The following is a 21,731-nucleotide window of genomic DNA, read 5'->3' as shown; positions in this document are numbered from 1 at the left end:
GTCACGACCCCACATTAAAACGTGTCATTTTTCAACAGCCTGTTTTGATCCCAGTCTAGCCACGGAGAACTTTGATTCCACTACCCTCAGCACCACTATATCCTGCAGTGCACCATACCGAACTGGAAACTTTTCACCGATGATTCAGTGTCCTGCTAACAATTTTAACACTCTGAGGAACTCCTCTGCTCTATCTAGTGGGTGGGAAACCATAAGCTCAAACGGACACAGACAAATCTACTTCCATTTTTCCACAAGCAGAATTTCAACTGCCATTTCTGGCTTCTATCTCCAGTTTTCTTATTGGAAAAAAACTTTCTCCCATCTTACCTGTTGCAACTGTGGATCCCAGTCGCCAAAGTTCCAAGTGATGAGCAAACTGGAAGAGGAGAAGCTGCTTCTTTTTTGCACAGGAAACGAGACGTCGCTGTATCCAAGAATCAAAAAGACATAAATAAGCCGGAGTCATCTATTGCCTCAGTACTGGATACAGCAGCAACATCTCAGAACACTTTTTACCGTTAAAATCCATTTACTTGATAAATATTTCCTAAGTATTACCATTCGCCAGGCACTGTCCTAGGATCTAAAAACATAGTGGTAAATAAAAACCTAGCTACTGCTCTCAACCTTATAGTTTAAAGGGTTGACATAAAATTAAACAGGCAATTACATTAAATGTGCAAAGAATTCTAACATGGCTAAGCACAGTACGTAATGAAAACAAGTAGAAAGGCCTCATGGCAGTAAAGACAGGCGCCCAGATGAGGCTCACTGGTAAAGAGTACTCAGGCGAAGAACGTAGGGCAGGACGTTCCAAGCAGAGGGATGGCACGGGAAATAGCTCAAAGGGAAGACAGCGTTAGAGGGAATAAAAAGGAGTCTTTCAGAACTGCCAGACTGAGTGCAGATGGGGGTGGGGGTACTGCAAGTGCGTGAGAGCAGAGGTGAGGGAAGAGCCTGTCTTCTCTGGATCAAGACAGGTTTCATAAGCCATGCTAAGGAATTAGGTCTTTACGCTGAGGACAAGGACCAACAAAGGCATTTAAGCATGGAGGGATGAACAAAGTTGCTTTTTGAACGGATCAATGGAGAACAGGCTGGAATGACACAAATCTAAATAAAAGGAGATTGTTAACAAACTACTGTAAAGAAATCCAGAGAAAAGACACTGACCCAAACTAGGCTAATGGCAGTGTAGACAAAGAGAAATGGCTAGATTCAAGAGAGAACGAGGAGGTAGACACAGTAAGGTTTACTGGTTGAATGGAATGTAGAAGCAGGTAGTGGGAAGAGAGTTTCTAGCCTGGAAAGATGACTGATTTACCTAGAAGGAACACTGGAAGCCTGGATTCTCCTGCTCCCACCCAGAATAATAAAAAGTCCAGCCTTGGGCTTCCCTGGTGGTACCGTGGTTGAGAATCCGCCTGCCAACGCAGGGGACACGGGTTCGAGCCCTGGTCCGGGAAGATTCCACATGCCGCGGAGCAACTAAGCCCATGCGCCACAACTACTGAGCCTGTGCTCTAGAGCCCATGAGCCACAACTACTGAGCCCACGTGCCACAACTACTGAAGCCCGCGCACCTGGAGCCCGTGCTCTGCGACAAGAGAAGCCGCCACAATGATAAGCCCGTGCACCGCAACAAAGAGTAGCCCCTGCTCGCCACAACTAGAGAAAGCCTGTGCGCAGCAACGAAGACCCAATGCAGCCAAAAATAAATAAATTTATTTTAAAAAATTAAAAACAAACAAACAAAATCCCCATAAACCACACCTACTGGGAAAAGGGAATGATTTCCCCAGAAACTGAACTAGGAATGCTGCTGTAAATCGCTTGGCCCCTGTAAATATCTTTGCCAGAGGCTTGCCTTAGAAAGAGAAGGAAGAAAGAAGAAGAAGGTAACTACAGAAGGCCAACAGATCTGCCCAAGAAGAGTGAGCTGTGCTGTCTTATGGGACAGGCAGACCGGGAGATGAGGGCGTGGTGGGCATTAGAGGATGATACTTACATGGGGAAAAGTGATTTTTCGGAGAGCAGCATCATAATTCTTTACCTCCACCTTCTCCATGAGAGGACGAATGACTAAGTGGGTGTCTGTGCCTGGAGCGGGAGGGAGAGGAGAAAAAATACCGGAATTAGAAAAAGTCCCACATGAAAATAACCAGAGCTGGGCAGAGTAATGAAGCAGCCCCGGCCAAGACTGAAACCCACCTCCAGATATCAGTGCTATGGGGCTGTGGGCCACGGCTCGCACGTCGTGAGTGTGATGCTGAAATGGCTTTGTCCGCACCCACTGCTTCTCACTGCTGTTGGAAGTCACAGAGACCAGCTGAAAATGGAACACTGTCCCCTCGGCTGTGCCCACCACGAAACTGTCTTCTTGCTGAGAAAGTAAATCATTAGGGAGGTACATTTGAGCAAAACAGGGCCCAGTTTTAAAAATATTCCCCGAGGTTTTCTGTCTGGGCAGCTTAGGGGGAAAACCTATGCCCAGAATTGGAAGGGAGGTTGCAGGGGTCTTTTTCCTCCAGAAGCTAACAATTCCATCAGGGGAGCAAGTTCGCGCATAGGTAACAAAGCGCCCCCTACTGACAAAATTAACAGTAAGTACTTCAAACTGTTAGCGTGCTTTCATATAATGCAAACCAGACCTCATTAGAATAGCAACAATACTGGGGAAAGGGGAGGGGTCACAAAACTGGCAGTCAAAAGACTGAAGCTTAGAAAACCCTAAAATTCACTGTCCTCTTCTTAGAGATGAAGAGAGGGTGGGCTGAGGAGGGGAAGTGGCCTGATCAATATCACAAAGATGCAGGTTCCCTGGTCCCCAGTTTAAGGCTCTCTCTTGTCAGCATGTTGAGCACGAGGATTTCTGTTAGTTTTAAAAGGTCTTACTGTGTCTACAGCTACTTTTTAAAATTCCTCTATAATCTCAAAACCATTTTCATTTTAACTCGTTTTTAAAAATGCACATAACTTTGAGTAAGAAAACAAAACAGGAGGCTTGATACGGTAGTGAGAAAAATCAGAAACCTGGATCAGTAGTTAACCAATCAAACAGTGTAAAGAGTAGGTGAGCCAGTCAAGAAAAGTGAGATGTCTGAACACCTGTGAGCATGTAGCTTCCATCAACTACACACTGACTGTGCTAGGAACGTTGTATGTCATATCATCTCTAATCCTTCAATAACCTGCAAGGTTAAGTATCATCTGTCCTATCAGGAGAAACTATAAAAGACTGAAATGAGCATAACAAGTACTGGTGTCCTTATCTGGTGAGCCCTTTGATTGTCCTAGAGCTACTTTACAACTCCATAAATTGTAAAAACACTGAGAGTGATGCAAAAGATTCTCTTGCATAGAGATGCAAAAGAATTTTGCTTGGTAGAATGCAGCTGATGATTGTCCTGTGGACACTGAGTCCTGCAACAATTTGTAAATCATTTCAGCATTCCTGATGGCCTTACATAACTGTGTTCTTTGATTTCTCCCTTAGAACTGCTTGTAACTTACTGGTTCCCTCATTAGTTAATGAGTTACAGAAAATCTCTGACATACTTCCATTTCATGTTTGGATGAGTTATGATGTTACTCTTTTTCCCCCCTATTATCATTTAATAGCCCTTTACACAGATAAGGAAACTGGAATTTCAAGAGTTTACCTGTCTGTCAGTTTACAGACGTGTATCTGCCGCCAAAGCCTTTGCTCCGGGCACAGGCCTCTCCCTCACCTCCTCTAAGGATACTATTTGAAAACCATTAGCTTAAGGCAAAAGTGGAAATACTGAGCCGCTTAGGAATTCACACACTCTCTCCATCACGTCCACTAAACAGTTCAAGTGGCTGTTTGCTCAAAGTACTACCTACAGAGAAGAACTGGGAAGGAAGGCCTATCACTCCACATTCTCCTTCCCTGAGGTGGAATCATAAAAGAACTGAAAAGCAAACAAAAGAAAAGGGCTCTCTTGGGGTGCAACAGGAATGAAGCAAGGGAAAATCAGACCTGGCGGGGGTGGGGTGGGGTGGGTGGCGCTCAAGTGCACGCACGCACGCACACACACACTAACTTAATCAAAGAGTGACTGCTTCACATGGAACAAAAAATCTCAGGACTGACCTCTAAATGAATGCAAATTTTCCCTACAACTCCCTGCAGGAATCAGTACTTGCCTACTTGATGGAGGTGAAAGGCTTCTAAGAAGATCAAAGGACTGGGTGTTTGCCACAATTCACTCTTTAGTCAATGAGAAACCACTGAAAAGAAATCTAAATATAACCATCTGTTCTGGCAAGAGAGTATGGAGAAAAGCCTTGAAATTAGGACTGGTGTCAAAAGAGATGTGAAAATGGCAATAGCACACTCGCTGTGCCAGACACTCTACTTAGCACTTTACAAGCACAACCCATTTAATCTTTCCTCAGACGCCATGCAGCATGTATTACTAACTTCCTTATTCTCACAGAGGAAGAAACTGAGACTTAGAAAGAAGCAACTTGGGCTTCCCTGGTGGCGCAGTGGTTCAGAGTCTGTCTGCCAATGCAGGGGACACGGGTTCGAGTCCTGGTCTGGGAAGATCAGGCTAGGCCCGTGAGCCACAGCTACTGAGCCTGCGCGTCTGGAGCCTGTGCTCCGCAACAAAAGAGGCCGCAATAGTGAGAGGCCCGTGCACCGCGATGAAGAGTGGTCCCCCCGCTTGCCGCAACTAGAGAAAGCCCTCGCACAGAAACAAAGACCCAACATAGTAATCAATCAATAAATAAATCTTTAAAAAAAAAAAAAAAAAAAAAAAAGAAAGAAGCAACTTGCCCAAGGAAGACACGTGTAGCTATTAAGTGGTATGACTGGGATTCAAACCCAAGTCTGCCCAACTCCAGAGTTTGTGATAAGCATTTTTGAGGACTGGAATTTGTACAACTGCATGTTTCAATTGAAAAAAAAAAAGTACCACAATCCCTTGATTCCCAGGCACACATTTTCCCACATCTTAACATCTCTGAAATCAAAATATTTATATCTGTTAACCTGTGTTATGTGACATCTTCAGATAAAGAATGAACATCAAAACTTGCAGAATACGGATTTCCCTCGTGGTCCAGTGGTTACGAATCCACCTTCCAATGCAGGGGATGTGGTTTGATCCCTGGTTGGGGAACTAAGATCTCACATGCCACGGGGCAACAGAGCCCATGCGCCACAACTAGAGAGAAGCCCGCACCACAACTAGAGAAGCCTGCACGCCACAATGAAGAGCCTGTGTGCTGCAAGGAAAGATCCCACGCGCCACAAGGAAAGATCCCGCAGGCCATGACGAAGATCCCACACGCAGCAACTAAGACCCGATGCAGCCAAATAATAATAAAACAAAACAAAACAAAACAAAAACAACTTGCAGAACAGTTGTCAAAAGCCTAAAAGAAAATCTTGGGACTATATTGGAGCATCTTCTACCAACACTGTGGATGGCTGGGAGGCATGTGTGAGAAACATGGACCCCAATAACTGAGTTCAAGTGATTCAGAGTCCAACTCTGAACGTGAAGAAGTTCTAGGAATACCCTAATCATTTTATTTCACACATACTTTCCTTTTTATATACACGTAAGAGTGATATAACAAAAAATTTCTGTTTAAGTCTCAAGAAGCTCTTCAATAAGTAAAATATAAATTTTATGTTTAAAAAAGCATTGTGGGGCTTCCCTGGTGGCGCAGTGGTTGAGAATCTGCCTGCCAATGCAGGGGACACGGGTTCGATCCCTGGTCTGGGAAGATCCCACATGCCGCGGAGCAACTAAGCCCGTGAGCCACAATTGCTGAGCCTGCGCGTCTGGAGCCTGTGCTCCGCAACGGGAGAGGCCACGATAGTGAGAGGCCCGCGCACCGTGATGAAGAGTGGCCCCCACTTGCCGCAACTAGAGAAAGCCCTCACACAGAAACGAAGACCCAACACAGCCATAAATAAATAAATAAATAAATAATTTAAAAAAAAAAGAATTTCTAAAAAAAAAAAAAAAAAAAAATCCATCACTTAAAAAAAAATAAAAAATAAAAAAAAATAAAAAAGCATTGTGTCAGTTTATATTATAAAAGCTTATATTACATGCTTATAAAATATGAATTTTACATTTAAAAAACCACTCTTCATAGTTTAATAAAAGTATTTCTTCTTTCCCATGATAACAAAATTATGCCATGTTACAATCATTTGTATCTTAAGACTTAATGCAATAGATGGGCTTCCCTGGTGGCGCAGTGGTTGAGAATCTGCCTGCCAATGCAGGGACACGGGTTCGAGCCCTGGTCTGGGAAGATCCCACATGCCGCAGAGCAACTAGGCCCGTGAGCCACAACTACTGAGCCTGCGCGTCTGGAGCCTGTGCTCTGCAACAAGAGAGGCCGCGATAGTGAGAGGCCCGCGCACCGCGATGAAGAGTGGCCCCCGCTTGCTGCAACTGGAGAAAGCCCTCGCACAGAAACGAAGACCCAACACAGCCAAAAATAAAAAAAAAATAAAAAAAAAAAGACTTAATGCAATAGAGTAATATAGGCACAAGGTAGAAGATCAGACAGTATAAAGTGGTACACAGTACAAGTTACACCTGTCTTCCACCTACCCCCCAAAAACTTTCTTCCAGAAACTGTCATTATTTGCATTTTCAATATTTCCAGAGATATTCTATGTATATACTAGCAAAACTGTATACACATAGAATATGTTTCTTTTCTTTTCTCTTTTTTTTTAGCCATGCTGCGCAGCATGCAGGATCTTAGTTCCTTGACCAGGGATTGAACCCACGTCCCCTGCAATGGAAGCGCTGAGTCTTAACCACTGGACTGTCAGGGAAGTCCTAGAATATCTCACATATAAATATCTAATATATAAATCTGCTCTACCTTTCCTTAATACACTATTATATACTATATTATACACTGTAATACTGTTCTGCTTTTTCCCCTTACCAATATATCCTGGAAATTGTTCCATAGTAATAAATATACATCTTCGTTGGTCTTTGAACAGGTGCATAATCCTTAAATAATTACACTTTAAATAGTACGAAATTTAATAATTAAGTCTTACTGTCTAATAATTACAACCACTTTGGATCAAAACTCTATTTTAAAAGGAGAATTCCTCCCACTCATTTAAACCTTGACTTCAATTATAGTTTATATGTGACATCTACATGTTTTATAGGGCTTTAGCACTAACAAATTGTTCTCATGGAAAAACTGTGGAAATGGGATAGGAACATTCTACAGGCAAGAAAAGCAAGCAGGAGTGATCTCTACACTAGAAACACTTAAGTAAGAAAATAACACTCAAACTAATTACGTAAAGATAACAGATCTAGTCAACAAACCTCAAAGCTCAGACAGAGAGACAAATATCATATAATATCGCTTACATGTGGAATGTAAAAAAATGGTACAAATGAACTTATTTACAAAACAGAAACAAAGTCGCAGATGTAGAAAACAAATTTATGGTTACGGGGTGGGGAGAGAAGTGGGGGTGGGGATGATAAATTGGGAGATTGGGATTGACATAAACACACTACGATATATAAAACAGATAACTAATAAGGACCTAGTGTATAGCATAGGGAACTCTACTCAACACTCTGTAATGACTTATATGGGAAAAGAATCTAAAAAAGAATGGATATATGTGTATGTATAACTGATTCACTTTGCTGTACAGCAGAAACTAACACAACATTGTAAATCAACTATACTCCAATAAACATTAAAAAAAAACCCAAAAAACCTCAAAATCACTTCCTGTGCCTCACTGCTAAAATATCCAAAGGTTTCTGATTAAGAATTCATGTTACAAGATGGCAAGAGGCACACATGTTCAATACAAATCTGCTTTAACTCCTATACAAATAGGAGAAAAATCAGTATTTTTGAAATCACTATAAAATTACCTTCTAATGTTCCAAGATAGGAAGCAGAGCAGTCAGGCAGAGAGAGGAAATAGCACTTCTCAAGATTCTTCTAGAGTACTTGTGCCCTATCTACAATCAGACGGGGTTAACTGGGGACAGGGAGTGTCTGAAGAAAACCTCTCTGCTAACTAATCGTTCAGAGAATATTCTCTAACTAACTGTTGGAGAATAAGTGGTCAGGAAAATTGTGTGGGTTTTCAGATGCATTGTCCTAAACTCAATCTTCCTCCACTACAACATTCAGGATTAGGGAACAGTGTCTGTGGCACACCACTGACACGGCCTTCTCTACTCATGCCCCAGGGTGTACAGGAACTGCTCAAAAAGGGACTATACTCACATCAGATATGGCAATGGACTGCACGTCAGCATTTGCGATGAGATGATTCTTCACAAGCGTCCCAGTAGCTGAGTCCCAGAACTGCACCTTCCCAGCAGAGTCCACGCTTATGACAGTGCCATCGGACAGGAAGGCCACGCCCCATATGATACACTTCCGCTTAGACACACCCATATACTGCCTATCCACAAGCATCTTATGAATAGCGCTCCCTGAAAAAGAAAGCAAAGCCCGCACGTGAATGGCACTTATTTCTCCTCAGTCTTCAGAAGCTGCCTGTGGTAGGCATCTGGTAAGTCAGCTGCCTGAGCACAGACCACAGAGAGCCAGTAAATAGTGGTTATGGTGAACTCAGTTTTGGAACACCAAAATGGTTCCCTGAAGTAGAAGGGCAGCGGTGGGGGGGGTGCAGACAAAAGGAATTTTTGGTGGGGAGGTGAAATGGAAACGAGACATTTGAGGCTTCACTGAAAAGCAGCCAACTGCACACACACATTACACTCTGCTCCCTTCCAAATCCCCATGAGAAAGGGAGAGAAGACAATAGTGCCAAAATTTGGGGAACTGGAAAGCAGACACGGAGTAGTAACCGACTTAGCAGAACCCTAAAACTTAGTCCAAATCAGCAGTAGGAAAAGCCAAGAAACCACCTGATTTATACCATGGAATCCTCAGAAGACTCAGCAACTGGTGACTCCAGATAGTCTGGAAACAGAGGTGACGCACGGAACACAGATTAAGTGAAATGTTATAACTCTGTATTGAGAGCACCAGCTTTCTTCTTAGAATGCTGATGGCTGGGCTTGTTATCACCAGGCAGGAGAACAAAAAACATTTCTGAGAAATATGACCAGCACAAGAGAAAAGATCTAAAGAGCCTGTCTTGAGAGCATCCCCAAACTAACAGTCCAGCCAGACCACTCTTCAATGAAGCTCAGATGTGATCAGCGCCACTCGTGTGGTGATGAGAGGAACCTCCAGACACGGGAGGAAAGCCTCAAGGTGAAAGGCAGAGGCCCAACATACGACCAGAAAAAAATAAACAACAAGGTGGGAAAAAGCCAGGGCGAAGAACACTTCACAAATATTACCATGAATAGTCTTGGAGAAGAGTTAGTATACTGTATAATGAAACAAAAAGAGAATGCTGTAAAAAAGAACATTCAGGAAACAAAAAAGAACTCTGGAAATGAATGGCAGAAATGAGAACCTCAATAAAAGGACTGAAAGATAAAAATGACAAACTCTCCCAGGAAGCAGAGTAAGAAGTTAGAGATGAAAAATAACAAGGGGGAAAAAGAAAAAAAGAAAGAAAGAAAATTAGAAGAGCCAACATTCCAGTAATAAAATTCCAGAAAGGAGAAAATGGAGAGAAACTCCTTTACAAAATAATTATAAGAATTTTCCTCAGAAATGAAAAACATGGGTTTTTGGATTAAAGGAACCTACCAAGTTGTCCAATACAATTGATGTTAACAGATCCACACAACAAGAAACATAATTATTACATTTCAGAACAGTAAAGATAAAGGGAAGATCTTAAAAGCTCCCAGGAAAAACCAACCACAAAAACCCACATAAAGGATCTACCCTCAGAAAGGCATCAGAGTCCATAACAATACTAGAAGCTGGACGACAATGGAACCACGGCTTCAAAATTCTATGGAAAAATAATTTCCAACCTAGAATTCTTTCTCAGAAACCCTTTCTCAGGATCCATCAAACAAAGTGATAAACTAAGAAAGTGAATGACTTGGCAACAGGGAACTCTACTGGAGAAAAAAGCAAAGGGGATCTCCAGAATGGTTGAAAAACCAGAGTTCAAGATCTCAGAGTTGTGCAGTAGGCCCAGAAACTGGCTCCACTAAGCTGGAGCAGGGCAGAAGGCTCTGGGAGAGAATCCTTCAAGGAGATAAAAGTGATAGAAAGAAAACCAGATGTGGGAATTCCCTGGCGATCCAGTGGTTAGGACTTGGCACTTTCACTGCAGGGGCCCAGGTTCAATTCCTGGTGGGGGAACTAAGATCCCGCAAGCTGCGCAGCGTGGCCAAAACAAACAAACCAACAAACAAAAAACAGGAAAAAAACCCAGATGTAGCTGAGCCTAAATCATACAACTGGAAGAATGTGGAGATGAATTAGTGAGATATATATATATATATATATATATATATATATATATATATCTCAATCACACACACACACACACACACACACACATACACACAAGAGAGACAGAGACAGACACTCAGCATTAACAAAAAGCATACAGGAAAGGAAAAGAAATTTACTATGCAAGTTGTATCTATATAGTCTAAAAATAAAAGCATCAACTGCTAATCTGAACAAAGTTAGAACATAACCATACTGGGAGGATCAGGAGGAAATATTGCTACATGTGGCAAAGGGCAGAGAAAGAGGGTTAAATAGTGGAAGTCAATAAATAATGGGCTAAAACTGAAAAAAATTAAAGCATTTTAAGCGTACTATGTATAGCATAAAGATAAATACCAAAAGAATTAGCTAAGAGTTGCAGGTGGCTGCCTTTGAGGAGTGGGAGAAGGGATATAGGGGGACTGCTGCTTTTTTGTAACAAGACTTAAGGAATTCTTTGACTATATGCATATATAACTGATAATAAAAAACTTGCTCAAGCACTAAGGAAAAAGAAAAAGGCGACATGCCTGGCCTGTGTTTCCTCTCATCTTAGCGGGGAGTACAGACACAGCCACCTAACAAGTTGAAGTCAGTCTCCTCACTGAAGGAATCCATCAGCCAATTCTCTAGGCCAAGGACAGAGGAAGCACGTTGTTCTCTATCTTTCTGATCTCAAGTCTCACCAACTATGTTACCAAGATCTTACGTTCCTTAAATACAGACACCCACTTTTACAAAGAATTGGTATATATAAATAGGTATTCTACTGATTGCTCATAGTAAATGTCTCACCGGTTGAGGGCAAATTTTAGTGTGAATTCTTATGATGAAAAATACTGTATTCCATTGAAGAACCAAGATTCCCCTAAAAGCAGCAGTAGTAATCCAACAAAGAAGTGAAATTCATGGTGGCATCTCAGAAGGTTCATGAAAGCATAAGATCACAAGCTTCTGGAAACCCAGAAATGTGACTCTGACAAACAAGACCCACACCCCAAATGAACTGAGAAAAACAGTCACCTGATTTGACATCAAACACACTAATGTAGTCTATGGAGCCAGCTGCAATGTGGGTACCAGCAGGATGCCAGCTGAGGCTCAGTATTCGACCTTGGGAGTTGTACAACAAAAGAGAAAGTGACATACATATAAATATACAGCAAAGGGTAACTGAGCTCTCCTTCCACAAAGATCTACAGGGCTAGCATTCTATAGTCTTAAAGCTCATTTACTGCACTCTTGCAAAGGACTGTTTTATAACAGGTGAGGGACAACTTTGCCCTGGGACCCACGATGACATATTTGATACTTACTTTTAATAATGGATAAATGGTTGATGGGAGTATAGATAAGCACAACCTTTTGAAGGTGATCTGGTAGTAACCTAACAAAATTTAAACGTGCAAATTTGGCATGGTAATTGCACTGGGAATTTAACAAAACAGAAATATTTACAGGAATGCCCAAGTGTATATAAGAATGTTCATTACAGCACTGGCTATAGTAGTAAAAACAAAATTAATATCCATCAATAGGAGTTTGGTTAAATAAATTATGGAACACCATAAAATGAAATGCCATGCAGACTAGCATGACTGACACAGAAAGATGTCTGTGATACATCAAATGAAAAAATAAGCTGAAAAACAAGTGCAAGCACTCCTGTGAATGTATTTGTCTATCTGAATATACAAAAAAGTCTAGATTAGTTCCAAAATGTTGCCTACAGAGTGAAATGAGACACTTATTTTCTCTTTCACACTTGGCTAAATGCATGACATTTTTACCAAGCATTATATCACCTTTGTAATTAAAAAAAGAACACCCAGGAGATATTAAAAACAAACAATACAGGGATCTGATTAGCAGAGGATAAATATTACTATTGGATACAGAGAACACATCAGACACTACTCTCTAGAAAAGGAGTCAGGGTGGGATAGGGAGGGTGGGAGGGAGACGCAAGAGGGAGGAGATATGGGGATATATGTATATGTATAGCAGATTCACTTTGTTATAAAACAGAAACTAACACACCATTGTAAAGCAATTATATTCCAATAAAGATGTTAAAAAAAAAAAAAGTGGATAATAGAAAAGGAGTCAGCAAACTATGGCCCAAAAGCCAAATCGGGGTCACCACCAGTTTTTGTAAATGAAGTTTTACCAGAGCACAACCATGCGCATTTGTTAAGTATTATCTAGGGCGACTGTGGTGCTATAATGACAAGAGTTGGCAGAGACTTATATGGCCTGCAAAGCCTACAATATTTACTAGCTGGTGTCTTCACAGAAATAGTTTACCAGCCTCTGTTCTGGATGTCAGTGTCAGTCAGTCCAGGTGGAACAGGGGTAATTGTTTATAAAATTCCCCCATTCAACTTGAATGTACCAGTAGAACTGAGAACCACAGCTCCTAAAGAAAAATCCGAGTTTTGAGACTTTATGCACATTTGTTAAAACTTCACAAAAATAAGTGAGAACTAACAAATTGATTTACACAGAAACACTCGCTTTCCTATTTTGGATTGTTAGTTTCCTGTATTATTACTTAACCAGGCAATCATAGCTATGCTACACAACGGAGAGGACCTGAGCTAAGGATAGCACCTAGCACATACGCTGCACTCACAGAAAGTTAGCATATAGATAAAATATTACCTGGACCCATGGGAAAATATCCCATCCCCAGTGGCACAGAAATATAACTTCTTGTTAAGACTACTCACTGCCCCACCACAAATAACCCTTACTTTTCTGACGATCAAAATTTCTTTCAAACTGGATTTTGTCTGGGGTGATCTGAAATAGTTTCACAGATCCATCTTCACAGCCAACCTATTATGGAAAAGGGGGTAGAAAATAAAGAAAGCATTTTGTAGAACTAAATATATATATTTACAAATATATACATTTCCTCCTTCAAGCTAACACCTGTTCTGAAAGAGAAAAATAGTTTGTGAGAGGGAAAAAGTACTGGTAGCAAGAAACTAGTAGTGTGTTCCTGGCAGTCTTCATGTCCTAGCCAGAAAGCAGGCCAATTAGTGGCCCAATTCCTGAATAGGACATGGAGGAGAAATAGGATTTCACAGGATGTCTCTGCTAGACACCCACGGCCTAAATAAAAGACCCATTAACTGTGTCACCTAAATGGAGATATGTCAAGATATTACAAAATAGTACAAATTTTAAAAAAATCATAAACCCATCACAGAAAACTAAAACTCTGAAAGTACCCAGTCTAATGGTAAGAATGGGGGGCGGGAAGTCTTTCCATTGTATATATGTACCACATTTTCTTTATCCATTCGTCTGTCGATGGACATTTAGGTTGCTTCCATGACCTGGCTATTGTAAATAGTGCTGCAATGAACATTGGGGTACATGTGTCTTTTTGAATTATGGTTTTCTCTGGCTATATGCCCAGTAGTGGGATTGCTGGATCATATGGTAATTCTATTTTTACTTTTTTAAGGAACCTCCATACTGTTCTCCATAGTGGCTGTATCAATTTACATTTCCACCAACAGTGCAAGAGGGTTCCCTCTCCACACCCTCTCCAGAATTTGTTCTTTGTAGATTTTCTGATGATGCCCATTCTAACTGGTGTGAGGTGATACCTCATTGTAGTTCTGATTGGCATTTCTCTAATAATTAGTGATGTTGAGCAGCTTTCCATGTGCTTCTTGGCCATCTGTATGCCTTCTTTGGAGAAATGTCTATTTAGGTCTTCTGCCCATTTTGGGATTGGGTTGTTTACTTTTTTAACATTGAGCTGCATGAGCTGTTTATATATTTTGGAGATTAATCCTTTGTCCGTTGATTCGTTTGCAAATATTTTCTCCCATTCTGAGGGTTGTCTTTTCATCTTGTTTATGGTTTCCTTTGCTGTGCAAAAGCTTTGAAGTTTCATTAGGTCCCATTTGTTTATTTTTGTTTTTATTTCCATTACTCTAGGAGGTGGATCAAAAAAGAACTTGCTGTGATTTATGTCAAAGAGTGTTCTTCCTATGTTTTCCTTTAAGAGTTTTATAGTGTCCAGTCTTACATACAGGTCTCTAATCCATTTTGAGTTTATTTTTGTGTATGGTGTTAGGGAGTGTTCTAATTTCATTCTTTTACGTGTAGCTGTCCAGTTTTCCCAGCACCACTTACTGAAGAGACTGTCTCTTCTCCATTGTATATCCTTGCCTCCTTTGTCATAGATTAGTTGACCACAGGTGCGTGGGTTTATCTCTGGGCTTTCTATCTTGTTCCATTGATCTATGTTTCTGTTTTTGTGCCATTACCATATTGTCTTGATTACTGTAGCTTTATAGTATAGTCTGAAGTCAGGGAGTCTGATTCCTCCAGCTCTGTTTTTTTCCCTCAAGACTGCTTTGGCTATTCAGGGTCTTTTGTGTCTCCACACAAATTTTAAGACTTTTTGTTCTAGTTCCGTAAAAAATGCCATTGGTAATTCGATACGGATTGCACTGAATCTGTAGATTGCTTTGGGTAGTATAGTCATTTTCACAATATTGATTCTTCCAATCCAGGAACATAGTGTATCTCTCCATCTGTTGGTATCATCTTTAATTTCTTTCATCAGTGTCTTATAGTTTTCTGCATACAGGTCGTTTGTCTCCCTAGGTAGGTTTATTCCTAGGTATTTTATTCTTTTTGTTGCAATGGTAAATGGGAGTGTTTCCATAATTTCTCTTTCAAATTTTTCATCATTAGTGTATAGGAATGCAAGAGATTTCTGTGCATTAATTTTGTGTCCTGCAACTTCACCAAATTCATTGATTAGCTCTAGTAGTTTTCTGGTGGCATCTTTAGGATTCTCTAGGTGTAGTATCATGTCATCTGCAAACAGTGATAGTTTTACTTCTTCTTTTCCAATTTGTATTCCTTTTATTTCTTTTTCTTCTCTGATTGCCGAGGCTAGGACTTGCAAAACTATGTTGAATAATAATGGTGAGAGTGGACATCCTTGTCTTGTTCCTGATCTTAGAGGAAATGCTTTCAGTTTTTCACCATTGAGAATGATGTTAGCTGTGGGTTTGTCGTATATGGCCTTTATTATGTTGAGGTAGGTTCCCTCTATGCCCACTTTCTGGAGAGTTTTTATCATAAATGGGTGTTGAATTTTGTCAAAAGCTTTTTCTGCATCTATTGAGATGATCATATGGTTTTTACTCTTCAGTTTGTTAATACGGTGTATCACATTGATTGATTTGCGTATATTGAAGAATCCTTGCATCCTTGGGATAAATCCCACTTGATCATGGTGTATGATCCTTTTAATGTGTTGTTGGATTCTGTTTGCTAGTATTTTGTTGAGGATTTTTGCATCTATATTCATCAGTGATATTGGTCTGTAATTTTCTTTTTTTGTAGTATCTTTGTCTGGTTTTGGTATCAGGGTGATGGTGGCCTCATAGAATGAGTTTGGGAGTGTTCCTTCCTCTGCAATTTTTTGGAAGAGTTTGAGAAGGATCAGTGTTAGCTCTTCTCTAAATGTTTGATAGAATTCACCTGTGAAGCCATATGGTCCTGGTCTTTTGTTTGTTGGAAGATTTTTAATCACAGTTTCAATTTCATTACTTGTGATTGGTCTGTTCATATTTTCTATTTCTTCCTGGTTCAGTCTTGGAAGGTTATGCCTTTCTAAAAATGTGTCCATTTCTTCCAGGCTGTCCATTTTATTGGCATAGAGTTGCTTGTAGTAGTCTCTTAGGATGCTTTGTATTTCTGCGGTGTCTGTTGTAACTTCTCCTTTTTCATTTCTAATTTTATTGATTTGAGTCCTCTCCCTCTTTTTCTTGATGAGTCTGGCTAATGGTTTATTAATTTTGTTTATCTTCTCAAAGAACCAGCTTTTAGTTTTATTGTTCTTTGCTATTGTTTTGTTTCTATTTCATTTATTTCTGCTCTGATCTTTATGATTTCTTTCCTTCTGCTAACTTTGGGTTTTGTTTGTTCTTTCTCTAGTTCCTTTAGGTGTAAGGTTAGATTTTTTATTTGAGATTTTTCTTGTTTCTTGAGGTAGGCTTGTATAGCTATAAAATTCCCTCTTAGAACTGCTTTTGCTGCATCCCATAGGTTTTGGATCGTCGTGTTTTCATTGTCATTTGCCTCTAGGTATTTTTTGATTTCCTCTTTGATTTCTTCAGTGACCTCTTGGTTATTTAGTAACATATTGTTTAGCCTCCATATGCTTGTGTTTTTCACGTTTTTTTCCCTGTAATTCATTTCTAATCTCATAGTGTTGTGGTCAGAAAAGACGCTTGATATGATTTCAATTTTCTTAAATTTACTGAGGCTAGATTTGTGACCCAAGAAGTGATCTATCCTGGAGAATGTCCCGTGTGCACTTGAGAAGAAAGTGTAATCTGCTGTTTTTGGATGGAATGTCCTATAAATATCAATTAAATCTATCTGGTCTATTGTGTCATTTAAAGCTTCTGTTTCCCTATTTATTTTCATTTTGGATGATCTGTCCATTGGTGTAAGTGAGGTGTTAAAGTCCCCCACTATTATTGTGTTACTCTCGATTTCCTCTTTTATAGCTGTTAGCAGTTGCCTTATGTATTAAGATGCTCCTATGTTGGGTGCATATATATTTATAATTGTTATATCTTCTTTCTTTGTCTTTAATGTTGGCCAATTTGATTACTATGTGTCTTGGTGTGTTTCTCCTTGGGTTTATCCTGTATGGGACTCTCTGTGCTTCCTGGACTTGGGTGGCTATTTCTTTTCCCATGTTAGGGAAGTTTTTGACTATAATCTCTTCAAATATTTTCTCTGGTCCTTTCTCTCTCTCTTCTCCTTCTGGGACCCCTATAATGCGAATGTTGTTACGTTTAATGTTGTCCCAGAGGTCTCTTAGGCTGTCTTCATTTCTTTTCATCCTTTTTTTTTATTCTGTTCCGCAGCAGTGAATTCCACCATTCTGTCTTCCAGGTCACTTATCCGTTCTTCTGCCTCAGTTATTCTGCTATTGATTCCTTCTAGTGTAGTTTTCATTTCAGTTATTGTATTGTTCATCTCTGTTTGTTTGTTCTTTAATTCTTCTAGGTCTTTGTTAAGCATTTCTTGCATCTTCTCGATCTTTGCCTCCATTCTTTTTCCGAGGTCCTGGATCATCTTCACTATCATTATTCTGAATTCTTTTTCTGGAAGGTTGACTATCTCCACTTCATTTAGTTGTTTTTCTGGGGTTTTATCTTGTTCCTTCATCTGGTACATAGCCCTCTGCCTTTTCATCTTGTCTCTTTCTGTGAATGTGGTTTTTGTTCCACAGGTGCAGGCTGTAGTTCTTCTTGCTTCTGCTGTCTGCCCTCTGCTGGGGGGAAGTCTTAAGTCTGTGCTCAAAAATTTTTTGAGGAACACTGGAAAAACATGGTTCCACAAGTTGACTTGTAGAAGGACCTATCAGAAGTTTTGATATACTTATGTGTGTTGTGAATCTACAGAAGGATTTAGTATGCTGTATTTCTGAAACAAAATTTATCATAAAACACAAGGCACAACAAAACAAAAAACAGTTTCTACATCTCTCAATTCCAAAGAACACAGTTTGGGAAATGCAGAACCAAACTGAAACCTATGGTTTCATAAATGAATCAACAAGGTCCAAAGTAGCAGCAGAAAGAGTGCCAAAGGACAAGGGATTTTTAAATCCCCAATAAGAACCCCAATCTTGTATCTCGTATTGGAATCCAGATACACTTGCTTGCTTAGTTGCTGGAATCTAGCTTAGACTGGAGTTGCTACATGCTATAATATAATTTCACCTTCCTATGAACATAGGGAAGCAAGTTTAAGTGGGCACAAGAGAAATCTTGGTTTGAATTACCAGTAGTTGCTTACTGACCAAAAGTTGAGAGCCATTGGGGCTGGCAGCCATGCTCCAGATGGGTCCTCCAAAGGCATCCATAGCATACTTGATGTTTAACGCCTGCAAATCATACTCAATAATCTCTCCATTGAGTCCAGCACTAAACAGTCGCTGTCCGTTTGCCCAGCACAGAGCTTCCGTAGCCCGAGACTCATGACCTGGGAAAAACTACAGAAACACCATAACTTTTCAACCCACCACGAATTCATCAGCTACTAGCACTGAGTGGTCACAGGCAAAAAAGGGAAAATCAAAATGCTTCTCTAGAAATAACTAGTGTGGGGTTTGTTAGTCTGAAGATCATGTTACTGATATTTTCATTTTTTTCAGGTTCACATTTTAGTTACTTATACAGTTGGTTTTGTTTCTTTTACTAGGACTTGCTCTGGAAAACCTTTTCAGACAATAAAGTTTCAGACAATCCAGTTTGTATCTGATGTATCTAATTTTTAAAAATCATCACAATTACCTTGATTGAGTGATAATTTCAAAGGTGTATACATGTCAAAAGTTATCAATACGTACACTTTGAATACATGTTGCTTATTGTGTGTCAATTTCATCAATTAAAAGCTGTTTAAAAAATTAAAATAAACGAAGGCAGCCCACTCCAGCTTTTCATTCAAGTCTCAGATTTCTAAGTGTTTTCTTAGCACTCAAGAAGCATTCATACTATCAAGGAATTTTATTCTTATATCTGCTTGATACAAAAGGTATGAGGAGGTATAATTTTTCCTATCTGAACTTGAAAAGGCAAAATATTCGTTAATTAAGTGGCTTGCCCAAAGGGCCAAAGTCAACGACATGAAGAGAATGTGGGTCTCCTTACTCCTAGGCACTACTCTTCACTCTCAGAAATATAATGTTTTCTTGTTCTGAGAGTGATCACCAGAGCTAAGCAATCTTCAATAGCAGCGAAGGGAACATGGAGAAAGTGGAAGACTAGACTGAATTAATTGTTCAAAAAAAAAAAAAAAAAAACAGATGGGAGAGGAAAATAAGAGGTACTAGGTAAAGAACAGCCATGAATATCACTGACAAGGTCCTTGTTTTCATAAAATTTGAAGTTCAGCAGGGAAGAATACATTAAACAAATATATATGAACTATTATATAATTACAATTATCATAAATGACAAGAAAAATCACAGTATGCAACAAGCATGTACCACAGCACGTTTTTCATTCTACGGAATGTGACCCATTTGTGGTGACTAGCAATTTCTTAACTCCTATTAGTGCTTCAGGGATCAGCTCAGTAAGTCATCTCTTTCCAGGAATCCTAAACCCACCTCATCAGAGTAAGGCACCTCTCCATTAAGATTCTATGCCTCTGCTTAGGTCTATCATAAAATTTGCCACACTGTTGGGAAACTGTATACTCATCTTCCCCCCACTGGATTTTGAACTCCTTGAAGGTAGGGCCTCTGACATTCATCTTAATGCCTAATACTTGCCACTCAGTCATTTAGAAACACTTACAGAGTGCCTAAATTCCAAGTACTAAGCTGCTGGGCACTGCATTCATTCATTTTTCCTTCTATTCATTTATATCATGGTGCTTAGGGCATGTAAGGCACTCAATAAATGTGAACTGAATTATTTTGTTGCACTTGAAATCAGTAATCACCGCCTTTGAAAAATATGCTGCTGTAACAGCCCTTTACATACACCCAAACAGTACTTTACCTAATTTAAAATCTTTACTCCCAAACATAAGGCATATAAATCTACCTTCTCTCAGACAGATGAACTTAGGAATCCATCTTCCTGATATCACATCACCAAAATGTTTGATATTAAAATGTCTCATTTTTTCTGAATTGACAATGAAATGGGTACTGACACTTATAGCAGGAAATGCCACTTTACCAAAGTTACAATGGTGCAGAGACTGATATGAAGCAATGGTCTTGACAATTTCCCTTCTTATTGTGCCCAACAGATCTAGCAAACCTCAGTTTCCAAATGACAGTGAGCATTCCTAGGTAAGATTCCTAGGTAGGATCTTTCTAACCAACATCACACAGATCAAAACTCTAAGCACATCGGTCAGACAAGAGATCGCATATTTGTTATGTGGTTCTAAACAACTCCGGAGAGAGTGGGGGAGAGTTACTTTCTTTTGATCTCTTTGAATACAAAAAACATAGACGATTTGGCAGAATTGAACTTAAGAAAAAAATTAACATCAAAAACACCAAATCAGGCTCCCAAATGACTTACTTTCTCCTGAAAGTAGTTTGCTGACAAATTATAAATTTCCACAGTGCCATCTGTTCGTGAAACAGCCAATCTGTTTGACTGGTTATTGTAAGCCACACAGCGGATCCCTGATGGAACATAATTAAAGAAACGTACTCGATGGACCTTAAATTCACCCATTCCTGGCGGGGGGGGCGGAGAAAAGAATCATTGTTAAACAGCAGTATGTCACACCTCATGTTTCTTATTACCACTATTCTAGGTGGAACACTCCAACTATATCTTATCGAGGTTCATTTCTATTTTTTTTCACTTTTTTTTTGGAGGGAGCCGCGCCGGGTGGAATGTGGGATCTTAGTTCCCCAACCGGGGATGGAACCCGAGCCCCCTGCTTTGGAAGTGCCGCTTCTTAACCACTGGACCGCCAGGGAAGTCCGACGGAGGTTCATTTCTAAATATCCAACTAATGATGCTTTCAAGGCCCATACAGAATCTATCAAACAGTCTCCAGAAGCTCAGGATTCTTCAGCAACAAAATTAAAAGATCAACACGTACAGCATCACCCAGACTGCCAGCAATCCTGACAACTGCCTGAAGGAAGTGGTCCAGGAAAAGAGGGGTGAGAATTTAAAACGTGATCTTAGAGCAAAAGACTGAACATAACCGCATTCTCTAACTGGGAGTGCGCACTTGAACGGAGCCACATGGAGCTGACCGGATGTATTCGAGGCAGAACTAAGGTCTCCTTTGTATTTTGTGTGTGAGGTTTCTGGGGGTGGGGGTGGTGAAGAGAAGGATAAATACCACGACCACTCTAAAGAAGCAAGAAATGTGGACAGTCTAAAGGAGTCTCTCAAAGTCAGGTCCGCAGTACTCCTGTATCAAAATCACCTCGAAAAATGGTTTTTAAAAATGCAGGATTCCGGGTCCTATTCCACAGTTCCAGAATTCCAATCTTTTGGGGCGGGGGGATGGCTAGCAATCTGCATTTTGGCAAACACCTCTATCTCTACTGCATGCTAAGTTTGCAAATCACAGACTCAACTACGGTACTGACGGTGGGGCTGATGGGGCAGGAAGAACCGAGAGCGTCTCAAGGTGAGGAACGACAGGACTGGTCGGCATCTGTCAACTACTCCCTCTACCTGCCGCTCCGTCGCCGCCAATATACGCACTCCGCTCTGGGTCG

At 40.3% G+C, this 21,731-nt stretch overlaps 1 protein-coding gene across 1 annotated transcript in view; it reads right to left on the bottom strand.

Annotated features, from left to right (window-relative positions):
- Positions 1 to 21,731, bottom strand: part of UTP4 (UTP4 small subunit processome component) — a gene marked incomplete at its 5' end in the record, with an annotated part of 33,107 nt that overhangs the window by 10,913 nt on the left and 463 nt on the right. The window contains 7 exon segments of the mRNA XM_082436065.1: positions 331 to 427; positions 2,012 to 2,103; positions 2,215 to 2,386; positions 8,296 to 8,507; positions 11,473 to 11,562; positions 13,206 to 13,290; positions 18,314 to 18,505. Coding sequence (XP_082292191.1) covers positions 331 to 427; positions 2,012 to 2,103; positions 2,215 to 2,386; positions 8,296 to 8,507; positions 11,473 to 11,562; positions 13,206 to 13,290; positions 18,314 to 18,505 — 940 coding nt within the window.

Source organism: Balaenoptera physalus (genome assembly GCF_965194825.1).
Source record: "Balaenoptera physalus genome assembly, chromosome: 19".
NCBI lineage: Eukaryota > Metazoa > Chordata > Mammalia > Artiodactyla > Balaenopteridae > Balaenoptera > Balaenoptera physalus.
This window is presented reverse-complemented; position numbering and strand designations above follow the sequence as displayed.